The sequence below is a fragment of the Chelon labrosus genome, assembly GCF_963514085.1.
Source record: "Chelon labrosus genome assembly, chromosome: 1".
Taxonomy (NCBI): domain Eukaryota; kingdom Metazoa; phylum Chordata; class Actinopteri; order Mugiliformes; family Mugilidae; genus Chelon; species Chelon labrosus.
The window spans coordinates 28342216-28354974 of record NC_140337.1 but is presented as its reverse complement, the minus strand read 5'-3'; the positions used below and the strand labels follow the sequence as shown (position 1 = coordinate 28354974).

The 12759-nt window shown below is 38.9% G+C and overlaps 2 protein-coding genes across 3 annotated transcripts; one reads left to right on the top strand and one right to left on the bottom strand.

Moving 5' to 3' along the window:
• Window positions 1–3151: 3151 nt before the first annotated feature.
• LOC311491096 (uncharacterized protein) lies at window positions 3152–8429 on the bottom strand. The gene is made up of 6 exons (XM_084548965.1): window positions 8006–8429; window positions 7005–7265; window positions 6076–6318; window positions 5749–5865; window positions 4355–4426; window positions 3152–3270 (listed from the first exon to the last, which is right to left on the bottom strand). The coding sequence occupies exons 1-6, from the start codon at window positions 8034–8036 to the stop codon at window positions 3218–3220; spliced, it is 777 nt and encodes a 258-aa protein (XP_084405091.1). The 5' UTR covers window positions 8037–8429; the 3' UTR covers window positions 3152–3217.
• Window positions 8430–9861: 1432 nt separating this feature from the next.
• Window positions 9862–12759, top strand: LOC311502791 (butyrophilin subfamily 3 member A2-like). 2 transcript variants are annotated; one of them, XM_084565174.1, is made up of 5 exons: window positions 9862–10012; window positions 11406–11774; window positions 11919–12011; window positions 12096–12201; window positions 12291–12759. In XM_084565174.1, exons 1-5 carry the CDS (start codon window positions 9910–9912, stop codon window positions 12334–12336), a joined length of 717 nt encoding a protein of 238 aa, XP_084421300.1. In that variant the 5' UTR covers window positions 9862–9909; the 3' UTR covers window positions 12337–12759. The 2 variants fall into 2 exon arrangements, with proteins under 2 accessions (XP_084421300.1, XP_084421299.1); XM_084565173.1 differs by lacking the exon at window positions 9862–10012 and having other exon boundaries at window positions 11056–11774.

Here is a 12759-nt window from a genome sequence, read left to right as displayed (position 1 = left end):
CAACCAGGCCGCTGAAGAAGATAAAATCAGTGCACGGACCCACAACGCCAACAAATAGGATCACAAAACAAACAACCTCTTGTCATGGTTTTGAATTTTGAGTGTTTTCTGTCACCCTGATTGGTTTTCCTTGTATTTTATTTTGTAAAGTTCATCCTCGGTGTTTCTTTTCTTGCTTTACTTCGCATGTTTCCACCATTTTATCAGATTGGTTTCTCCTTGTGGCTCCGCCTTCATTAGTTTCACCTGTGTCTTGTTAACCCCTCTGTCCATGTGCATATACACTGCCTGGCCAAAAAAAAAGGTCACTACCTGGATTTAACTAAACAAATAGGTAGGAGCCTCCTATTGGATAATTACTGCATGGGTGATTATCTTTCAGCTGGTAACAAGTTATTTAACCCCAACTGATGTAATGAGTAGCTTCTCATTTCTTAAACAACCATGTCTAAAGACGCATCCTGTGATCGTGGAAAAGATGTTAGTCTGTTTGAGAAGGGTCAAATCATTGGCATGCGTCAAGCAGAGAAAACATCTAAGGAGATTGTAGTTCTGGTTTTGTTTTTTTTTTTGTTTTTTTATTAAAATGATTTTGCTGTCTACTCCTGCCTCCGCTTAGTATCTTGCATTTGAGTCCTCCCTCCCTTGTGAGCACCACCAGGGAGATACATAAACGGTGAATTTGAGTTTTAAGACACAACTTGAAAGTGACCATGTTTCTTTTTATTAACAAAATCTAAACCTCTAAAATGAGAAAATCATTAAATAACTAAAAATTAAGTATTTTAAGAAAGAAAAAAAAATATATATATACATTATATCAAAAATCCAGCTCCACTCTTTGGTGTTTGGTAGCTTGCCTCTGAAACAGTTGGGGAAAAACAAACTTTTTAACATTAGAAAGGAAGGAACATCATGCATCCATGTATTGAACCTAAAATCAGCCGTTCTGTACTTTAAAGTAGGCTGGTTCACATTTGTCTATAATTAAATCTGTGAACATGAAGTTAAAACAGTTTCCCTCAGTCTGAAAACAACACAAGAAAACAAGTGTTGCTGTGAGAACTGGCAGAGGAAAATGGTATTCACCCATTAGATCACAAGATGGAGATGGATGAGTACTCATCACATGAACATGTAACTCATTTCCCACAATGCAGTGGAAAAAAATAGTTTTGTTTGCTTTGAGCTATTAATACTTTAAAACACTGTTAAATTTCATCTCCCTAACTAATATTTACAGTAAGTTTTAGAGTTCACCCTGTGGAGATCTTGGATGTCTTAAACTCAGACGAATGCATCCAATAATTAAAACCACTAAACTGAAAACTAAATATGAGGAAAACTCAAAGCATCAACTAAGTCACAAAGACTCGTCCTCTCTGGACCTTGATTATCTCTGCAAAGTGTTCCGTCTAATACTGAGACAACGGCTAAGTTCCTACGTCCGATATCAACCCATGGGGGATGAGGTAGAACCTGCATCAAACAACCAACAACTAATCAAAGCCAAAGAGTTTGACTCATGTAGTGATCTGCCATGAAACGCTATGCAAACCATCCAGTGATCTTGAGTCATATGAAAGGTCTGCAATTGCTGTGCAACGAAAAGGCAACAGAGCACAATGTGTGGTCTATTCTGGTTTGTAGTTTTGGTTACATACCCCCCATTTCCCTTCTGAAACCTCTGCAGGTGTTTGTCGGTTAGCAAGACAACTGACAACTTGAACACAGTGGAGCGTTTGGTACTGAAAGCAACATCTGTAATAAAAGACGGAAGAGTTCATATGATTTTAATATCTGCACCAAGACTCTGCATTTATCATTTAGTTTGTAATTTTAGTCCTTTTGTGTATAGATGGAAGGAACCATGGCAGGAAGCGGAGCATAAACTAATGATTCATGTTCTGATTCATCCACAAAACCATTTTTCGCTTCTACGTTACGCTTGGTTTCATGCAGATGATAAAAACTGAAACTCAGGTTTTCACATTTTCATATCTATATATAAAATGACTGCAAGGACACGAGACGGAATCAAGATGGGATGCAAAGCGACCTCAAAGTACTGAAAACACAAGGTTAAGGTACACAAAAATGGCTATAAAGACATGAAACACCACTACAAAGACAGCAAGTGACAACAAGTAGACACAAAATTACAACAAAAACATAAAGGGACACAATTTGACCACAGACACGTTTCCAAAGAGATGTCAAAAACAACTTCAGAGATGAAAACTCACTACAAAGAGATGAAAAACAGCATCACAACACAAATCTGAAGCCAAAATAACAGCGGAGACACAAAGAGACAAAACACTACTACAAAGACTCAAACGAGATCTAAAAAAAACTAACAAATAGACACGACATGACAAGAAAGACACAAAATGTCTAGAAATTTGAGATGCAAAACATCACAGAACAACTTCAAAGTAATGAAGACACACAACAAAGATGAACTAAATGGCTACAAAGAAACAAAACACCACTACAAAGACAGAGGGTGACTCCAAAAAGATGCAAAGTAGCATCCAGCAATGTCTGCAGAGCTGTGAAAAGTTGAACAATGTGGCAACAATGTGGCACATTATAACTACAAAGAGATGCAAAGCAACATCACAATACAAACCTTAAACAAAAATAGCAACGCAACTTTAAAGAGATGAAACCGCACTACAAAGAGATGAAAAACAAAGAAATGGACACAACTGGACATCACGAAACAACTTCAAAGCAATGAAAACACACAACTAAGATACACAAAAGGGCTACAAGACCTAATTTCCCCACGGGGATAAAGAAACAAAACACTACCACAAAGACTGAAAGTGATTCCGAAAAGATGCAAAAAAAAAAAAAAAAAAAGACACACAATTTGACCACAAAGACACAACAAGTGTCCACAACAGGATGCACAACTATCTCACATCTTCAGAGACGAAAAACAAAACAAATCTGAAGCCAAAAGAAAAAAGAGAGTTTTTAAAAGAGTTTAATTAATTAAAAGAAACAAGACAAACCTTTACTACAAAGACACAAAACGTCTTCAAAAAGGACAAAACAAATGAAAACTGACCGCAAAGAGACACACAAGGCCTTAAACAAGAAGATTGTGTTAAGTTCTGTTTGCTATTTAAAAAAAAAAAAGGGGGAACCTTGGACTTTTCTTTCCTGCTAAAACATATTACAAACTTTCCTACTCCGTTTCCTGTCAGGTGGCTCCCAGCTGGACTGTGGAGTAGAAGGTCGATGCAGCCTCCTCATCTGTGGAGGACAGACAAAAATAAAATAAAAACCGCATTTCAAGTAGGAGGCTTGTTCAATAAACTTTATTGGCACAGAATGCTGCAGTTACACTTTCAATGGCTATTTAATGTTAATGAATAGCCATATCTGAAGAAGCGGTTTCATCAAAACTGAACGAGGAGGGTTTTCCCCTCTAGTAGTGACTCGTGTCCCTGGACCATCCCAGGGGTATTAAATATTAAAATGTGTCATCACGGGTGTGTTGGGGGGTTTTCTGGACACAAGATCTCAGCTTTCAGTTCTCTAATCACCAATCGCTGATGGTAAAGCTCTAGCCGTGAAGAACAGGTGAAAGGTTTTGGGTTTTATTAGCTTTCTATTTGTTCAGTATGGCCTATACTGGACTTTCTAGGGACTATTTTCAGCAGCAGATTGATCCACGTAAGGACAGTGTTGAGAATGATGAAAAAAAATATTAAACTATATACGGCAAGACAAAGTTTTCATATCTGTCGGCTTGGAATAAATACATGCTCCTGTTCATGTTGTCAGTGATATTTAATTCTTATTTTTGTGGAATACAATAATTACAGCCAGCTTGGGTGGGTATGTTAATTTATATCACCACAAAAGTCTTGTCAACATAAATACGGGCATTAAAAGTAATAAAATAAGTTCAAAGATCGTTTTAGACGCCTACAGCTTTAATTAGTTACATAATCCATCTATAAATGACAAGTTAAAAATAGAAACTCGGTCAATGACAACAATAACTATGACTCAACTCTGTCTCAACTCTGTCTCTGTATCTGATCAGCTGTGTTTTGACGACTGTAACCATGGTGACTGCTGGACCAATAGGAGTGCAGAATGGGCAGGATTCCCAGGAAGTGAAACCAAACACATGAGAGCACTGCATAAATGATTATGTAACTGGAACAGATGAGTTTCCTGATTTTTAGAGGAAAGTACTGCTTTAGTCTGATTTATTGTGGTGGTTTTATTTGTACGTGTTTGTATCCACTGAGGAAACTAAATTCTGCTGAAAGCCGACAAACGGAGCGAGTGGATGATTACAAACACGTCCATTTACGGAGCTCACCATTGATCTTCTGAGGTTTCACACCCTCTGTGATGGTGACATCAGTGTAGGAGACAGCAGCCTCCACTTTACCTGCAACACATCACATCTCCATGTTAAACTCCAGCCAGAGACACTTTAATTGGTTCTGACAAAAGTATAAGTAAGTTTCTTTTTGTTTTTGCTGTGAAATAACAGTCACTTGCCAGTTCATTAGGTACAGTAGCTTAACCAAGGTTCTGGTGTTCAGCATTAGGGCAGTCATGAAGGAGGATTTACTGCATATCAGGATGTATTCACTAGTGTACCTAATGAACTGGCCAGTGCTTTAATGGATAAAAATACACCGCAGTCAACTGTTGGGCCTGTTATTAAAATATAATTTTGTCTGTTTAATAAATAGTACAAATAGTTTTTAATTTATTACAATGAAGAACATAGTTAATTATTAACTTTTGTTATTTATTAATTAATCGATTTTACTGACATATCGATTTTCCGTTTATCTGTTCTTATCTGTTCTCTGAGCTCCAAATATATCCCCAAATCTATTGTGGTAGTATATCCTTCATGCGCTGTCTGAGCATCCATAACCTAGTTCGTTTCCCCACTGATTTGATAAAAAAAATACTGTAGCTATAAGCTATTACTATTTCCGTTCGTTGAACTATTTGCTTTCTTGCAATACACACAAAACTATGCATTAAAGAACTGAAGATGTTTTGACGTCAGATCATGACGTCAGTCCAGCCATTCATGAAAGATGTTCATTGACTTAAAAGTATTTTCATCCAACAAATCTTGTTTGTCTTATCTGTATTGTTATTATTCTCAGTGTAGACGTTCGTGCAGAATTTTTAGGCGGTGTTGCATCTCAACAGACATGCAATGTCTGCTACTCAACATAGAACAGCTTTTGTTCTGGATGAGCCACAGAACCGCAAGTACAGTCGTACTACAGGTCAAAGTAGAGCAACTACTCATAACATACAGTTTACTGTATTGATCTATTGGGAAGTTCTTTCTCTGCATTTAACCCACAGCAGTGTGGACTCTGGGAGCAGTATTGCTGAGTTAGGGCCTCAGCCATGGATATAGTGGTGAGAAAATGCCAACACGAGATCAAACAAGAGGTGGTACTGGGTCAATAATCAGCAATGAATTAAAAAAATAATAATAAATTGATCCCACCAACTGAAGAAGAGCAGTGATGCTCAAAAACTTTTTTGCTGTAACAAACATGTGAATTATTTTATTATTATTATTATTATTAAAGCAGAATGACTTTTAACTCTGAAAGGTTTATTTCATAACAGTGTTATGAAAGGTAGAGGATGAAGCCTCACACTTGTCATGTGAGGCTGAAACCGCAGGATGCTACACTACAGTTGTTGTTTACATAAAAACATGCTGACCTTTGAGGCTTCTCCAGAGGAACAGCAGCGTCAGCGAGATCAGCATCAGACAGACACCCACCACAGGAAGTAGAATGTATATGAGGGGGGTGTGTAGTGTCTCAGGGCGGCGTGTTTCTAAACAGAAATGCCACAAGTTGACCTAAATGCAAACAAAGTGAAAGTCTACTCGCCTCACAGGTTTTTATGATCAAAAACAAAATATGTTGCCTTGTGAATTAAAGCATTTTCTAAGCAACGTAAGCAAAAACCAACTCAAATATGAAAATCATACATGTGAAGAAGGTGTAACTGTTTAAAATATCCATGTGGAATCACGTTGCTCACCCCTGAGAGTTAGCCTGCTGTCTGCCGACTGTCCAACTCCAGAGATGTTACACTTGTAGAGTCCTTCATCAGATTTAGAAACACTGTGGATGGTCATGTTTCCCATAGAGCTGCTCCCAACGTGAAGCTCATCTTTATAAAAATTAGCTGTGAGATTGGAGAAAGTCCTGGTTCTGCAGCGCAGAGTCACTGATTCTCCCTCTGTCAGTGGATGGACGGGACTCTCCAGGATCACAGAGCCACCTGAATGACATTTTCCACATTTAAAACCATCCACGATATCTAGTGTGTTTATGTAAACTCGAAGGTTACTGACAGTTAAACTCGATATAGCCAGGTGTCATCTGCATAGCAACAGATATTTATGCTGTATTTTCTTATGATATTGCACAAGGGAAGCGTATACAACCTGAATAGTACTGGTCCTGGTACAGAACCATGTGGAACCCCACAAGTATGTGCAAGAATCATGGTTGACATTTACGGATTCAGACAATTGAAGCACTGAATTGAAGATTCAGAGCAATACAAAATTTAACCAATGTTTCCAAATGTATTTCCTAATATGGCCCAAAGCAAGCATTCACTGTATGGTCCATTCAGATAAATACAGGTGGCTGTCATCTCCATAGCATTGGATATTTATGCAGCCAAATTATATTGCCCAAGGGAAGCACAAATCTGAAAAGTAAATATTTACAGATAGAAATATATCTGATAAATAAGATTCAGACAACTTCTAACTGAACTGAACTGAATTATATTTAGAACATTCAGTTAAGAAGAGAACAACTTTTATACCTTAGTGACTTGATTGTCGAATAACAGTCCACAGAAACCGTTACTAGTGTCCTAATAACAGGTCGAGTGAAACACAAGACGTGACTTGAGAGACTGCCATTCACAGCTTGTAGAACCTTTGAACCCACCTGTCACCGTGATGTTGACGGTGTTGCTGCATTCTCCTGATCCAGACTCACACCAATAAAGTCCAGTGTCTGATGGATAGAGGTCACTGATGAAACAATGAGATCCATTTGTTCCATTCCAGGACGGGCAGTTTTCATTTACGGTTTTAGATGTGTTCCTCTTAATTCTCCACTCAGAAGAGTTTCCCAGCACTTCGCAGCTCAGAGAGACGGACTCATAGTGGAAGAACTGGGATCTGCTGGGCACGACTCTCAGAGAAGCTGCAGGAAACAAAGAGACGGTAAACAACCTCAAGTTTGTCACCTTTTCTATGGGTTGTTGCTTTCCTGTTGACTGGCAACCAAGCAATAAGGTTGCTGTTCTCAGCAAATTTAACAAGCCTCACTTCTGCATTCATTGTTGAGGTCAAAGGTTGTTTTTTTTATTTCCCCCCATTTTAAAGATACAGAGTGTGGTGCTGTATAAAAATAACAAAGAGGTCGACGGCATCTGCAGCTGCTGACAACGACAGCACTGATAGTTTAGTGGATATAACCAAAGCTTTGTGTGTCACCCTAGATCAAAAAGAAAAGAGCAGCGTTTCAAACCTCTGTCAGTGTGACCACATTAGAAAAGAAGCACTATTAATGATAAAGCTGATGGCAAGATGCTTCCGTTGATAAATCTATCTGATCTGTCTGCGAGGGAGGAGAGTTGTTTCCGTTGAAACCCTGCTCATTTTGGTTTTGTTTTCAGTGCATTTGTTTGTCAGTAATGAGTTAAACATTAGTGAAAAAAATGCCAATATATGTGTTGATATCATGAAATAAAATAGTATATTATCTGCACTAGCGGTGTGTCGTGAGGTGAGTACGAAGGCCTTTTAACGGAGCCAGAGATTCAACAGAATTTTTTTTAAATTTTTTTTTTTAAATCAAGACGCGACACAAACTCTAAAACTTCTCCGCGTACCAATTAAACCAAACCTGCGTATAAGTTTCTGAGTATCGCTCAAACTCACCGACAACGGCACACAGCGTTGTTAACTCCATGTTGATCGTCTTGCAATGTGAGCATCACGCACAACGCCTGATTTTATGTTAGACAGGCCACGGCTTCCTGCTGCAGACTCCGCGTCCAAATGTGTGAAGATCTTGTTTGTGTAGGATGTGTGTAATTGCTTTTATATCAACACCTCAAATGTCAAAAGTTGTGTCACCTCCCAGAGCGGGGCCACACAACCACAGGGGCTATGTTATAGGTTATCAACACGTACAGATTTTTCTTCCCATCGTTTACTTGACTGGGGAAGCAAAAAATATGTCTATGACTATTTATGTAGCACTAGTTATCAGGGTCTCATGGCTCCTGTCAGTTAGATAAGGAGGAAAAATTATCAAGTGGAAGGATTTGAGAGACTTTTACAAGGGACAAACTGTGACGTCTAGACCAGTGATTCTCAACTGGTGGGTTGCAACCCAAAAGTGGGTCGCATGAGTGTTTTCAACAAAAACCTCAGCGTGTTTTGTGTTGCGAGGTGAAAGCCGTGAAAACTGACGTGGCATTTGGAAACAAAACACCAAAGATTAACCTGTTGAGTACTTCAGAAGACGACTACTGTTACTGACTACTACTGACAGAAATGTTCGGATTGTCATGACAGCCTTATGATAAATGCTTGAATAAGTGACTGAATAGTTTTAATCTTATATTGTTATATATTGGGGTGGGAGTGGGTACTTAGCTAAAGCTACATATTTTGATTCCTTTTTAAACGACTTTTCAGTAGTTGGACTTTTTTAATTTCATGTTTGTGCATTAAACCACCGATGAGTTTGTTAAAAATAGGCTGAAGTTACTGAAGTGAAGAGTTTTGGTTTTAATTAAAATGCAGCTAATGGAGCGTCAAATGGGATAGGTCCCTCTCTAGCATCGCCACTTGCTGCCCATTTTGGTTTATCATTACATTTGGGGTTTCTTTGTGTTTTCATACTGTCATATTCTATTTTACTATCTCAGCTTCAAACTGCACAATCTTTTCATTCAATAAATTTGAGAAGTTGAATTTTTTTTGCTTTGATTTGTCATTAAGGAGTGATGTTGGGTCCCAAAGCCAGACCAGTTGAGAACCACTGGTCTAGATGACTGGGTCATCTCCAGAACTGCAGCTCTTGTGGGGTGGTCCTGGTCTGCAGTGGTCAGTATCTGTTATACTTATCTAATCTTATCTCCGCTAATCATATCTTAAAAAGAAGACGTACACAATCTTAGTCAGGTAATGATGATGCTAGGGGGGATCAGAATGAGATCATGGATTACCTGTGGTTTCATGCTGTCATTGCTGATGAATCATGTGAGAGTAATCCTCATGTGATCATTATCTGTGAAATTGGCTCTCCTGGGTGATACCAGAACAATCTTCACTCACCAGACAAACATCCACTCCTCTCCTCCCACTGCTGACTTCACTGACTTCCACACTGTGTTTTTATTCATTATTATTATTATTATTTTTACTTATTTTAGTGTTCAAATTAACAGCGGTTAATGCTCTTCTCTGTTTTATCTTGTTTTTAAAATAAACATACTTGGGTTCTCGGTTAGTCCAGATGGAATCTAGGGTCTTTATTGCGTAGATTAACTGATTGTGAGGTTAATTATTATTTTGCTTTCAGCTGGTTTATTTTTAGCAAGAACTTGAGAGAAAATAGCTTTGTATTGGAAAGAAAACAGAAACCAAGGAAACGATGACGCACGGACCCGCCTACGGAAACACGTGACGTAGGACGTAAGTTAAAAAAAAAACACGTGACGTAAGACGTAAGTTTAAAAAAAACCACGTGACGTAAGACGTAAGTTAAAAGCCTGTGCGTACATGACTCATTCATTCATTCGCTGTTCGGCGTCACGCGGAAGCGTTCTCCTATGATGCGTCTGTCTAAATCAGAGTTTAAAGGGTCTATTTACTCTTTTCCACTCTGGACTTTTACCATCTTCTTGGCCTCCGTCACTTGGATACCCGTTCAAGGTAAAATTAAATTACATATTATAAAATGTAAACTATATTAAAAATATGTGTATCGTAGTGACGCTACTGTTAAGTTATAATATGAAAGGTAAACACTTGAGCCTTAACCTTATGTTTTCTTAACATTTAAGAAAAATAAAGTACGCCGAATTCATTACTGGCATTTATTATTTGCTGTATGCCACTGATATTGATTAAAAATGATCAATGAATTACTTTGCCACTTAAAAAAGCTTAAAAACGCAATAAACTCAGGCAAGTTCTGTATTAATGTAAAACGTCGTGACAGCTGTTAGCGTTCTATGGCTTTCTATGTCTAAACGTGTCCAGGCATGATCTGTTTAAATCATATGTCATCTAACAATGTGAGAACCACGTGTTGGTTTGAGGTTTAAACACGTGGTGGTCTTTATCTGTGGTGGTCCCAAGTGCCAAAACTAAAAATGAAAACAATCCTGTAAATATGTATGTTTTAATTAATTCATGTAATGTGACAAAACAGATTATTCTATATTTATATATCTTTGTGTATATTCAGTTCCATTTTTCTTTGTTTTTCAGTTTATCTCCTTGTTTAACATTTTTTTTAAATTGTATTTTCATATCTATTCATGTCTCTAAAACTACTTTACCTGTTCTGCCTTTGCTTTTTACATGTCCTTGTGTATTTTGGTTTCATTGTGTAAATAAGAGGGAGTAATGCACATTTTTTATTTTACAGTCCGCTTATTAATTCAACCCTTTCCGGACTTAAGTTTATGTTTATTGTACTGACCACCACAGCAAATTCCTGGCAATGGCTCTGATTTTCTGGTTCTGCTTAGTACTTAAATTAGTTAATGGGGCAACTCTTTTGCCAATTAGTTGATCAACACCAGAGACAGGATCACAACAGAAACCCAACAGGTTTTTCTGATTGAGTTTCTTTTAATGAAAGTCCAGAAAAGCAAAGTGACTCATTAAACACTGTTTGCAGAGTCATGATGAGTCACTTTGCTTTTCTTTGTCTTATGAGATAATAGATTCTATGACTGGGTATCATTAATGATTTCCTGAATCGATTAAATTCCGATTTAATACCAATTAATTTAGTAAAATTTCTGTTTCAAAACACTTTTGGAGAAGGTTTTCGCAAAACAAATGTCGCTGGTTCTAGATATTTGTAGTAACTTGCTACCGCCCCATCGCTCCAACCTATTGAATTTCATTGGAATTGCCACAGTTGCCGCAAATTGGTTAATCAATACAAATTGCCTCCCAAGCTCCAAAATGTACTTCATTAGTATTCATAAAGCGTGCGAGAAATGTATTAGAAACGCTTTGGTATTTGATCAACATTTTCAGCATGACTTCAATCCTTGTTCTTTGGTTTTAATTTCCCTTCTGTTTCCAGGTCAATATCGCCTCATTGGTTCGTCTCATCCTATCGTCGCATCTCTCGGGGACGATGTCGTCCTGCCGTGCCACGTGGAGCCCGCGTACAACATGCAGGGGCTTACGGTGGAGTGGTCCAACCCCGACCTCAAGCCGGACCCCTCGGACCGCCTCAGCCGGGTGGAGTACGTGCACATTTACAGGCACGACCTGGAAGTGCACCAGATGATGATGTCGTCGTACATCGGGAGGACCGGGCTGTTCGTGGGCGAACTGAAGCGTGGAAACGCATCGCTCAGGATCCAGAACGTCACACTGGACGATACCGGCAGCTACAGATGCTTTATCCCGAAGTTACAGACGGACGTGGTTGTTCGGCTTATTGTTGGTGAGTAGCAGTGTTAATGCTGATGGCCATTTTTGATTTAGTCTTCAAACAAAAATGCTTATTAGTCATATCTATTAGTTTTTATCTATTGATTTCTATGTCAAAATCAGAATCGTTATATTTTGTTGGAACTTGTATTTCCAGATCCAAACTTGGTTACAACCTGGACAGACACGCCGCCGATTTCCGAAAATTTCCCAACTCCAGATCCGAAGAACGGGACTGACGCTGCTCACGGTAAGGGAACAGTTCCGGCATCTGATCGTTTTCAACGTCGCTTGTGATTCATTGTGTATTTAAATTTCTTTTCTTTCCTGTCAGGTGGTCGTTCAGTGGCATATATACTGCTTGTGATTGCCCCTGTCGTCATTGTAATCGTCACAGCCTTCATTGTTTATCACCTCAAACGACGGCGTCACAAAGAGACGTAAGTCAAATCTAAATCTCTTGCTTCTTGCGCTGTCAGACTTTTTCGGGAGGTAGCTGACGTTTTTGTTCTGTTAATTGTCCTTTCAGTGTCCAATATGATGAAGCCACCCCAAGCATTTCACCACCAGCCTGAGATCCTTGCTCAAAGCCTTAAAGCTGTTAATGGGGATGAAGGAGGACCAGCAGGAGTGAGATCATCCCCCATTGACGCAAACCAAGTCCAATCTGAACACCAACTTTGACTACAGCTGTTGACGGCAACCAGGACGATCTTGAAGAAGAATTAATTCTTTGTCAAACATCCGAAGAGCTTCCTCTTATAGGACGCTATAAAAAAAGTAGCCCGGATGCTAGCCCAAAGTCCCTTCATCCACAAAATCTTAGGTGGGGAATTTCAATCTGGAGTCACTTCATAGGAGGGCAGCATGTTCTCCCTGTGTCTGCGTGGGTTCTCTTTAGGTTCTCCAGCTTCCTCCCACCGTCCAAAGACATGCTGGTTAGGTTAACTGGTGATTCTGAATTGGCTGTAGGTGTGAGTGGTGTACCCCCACCTCTC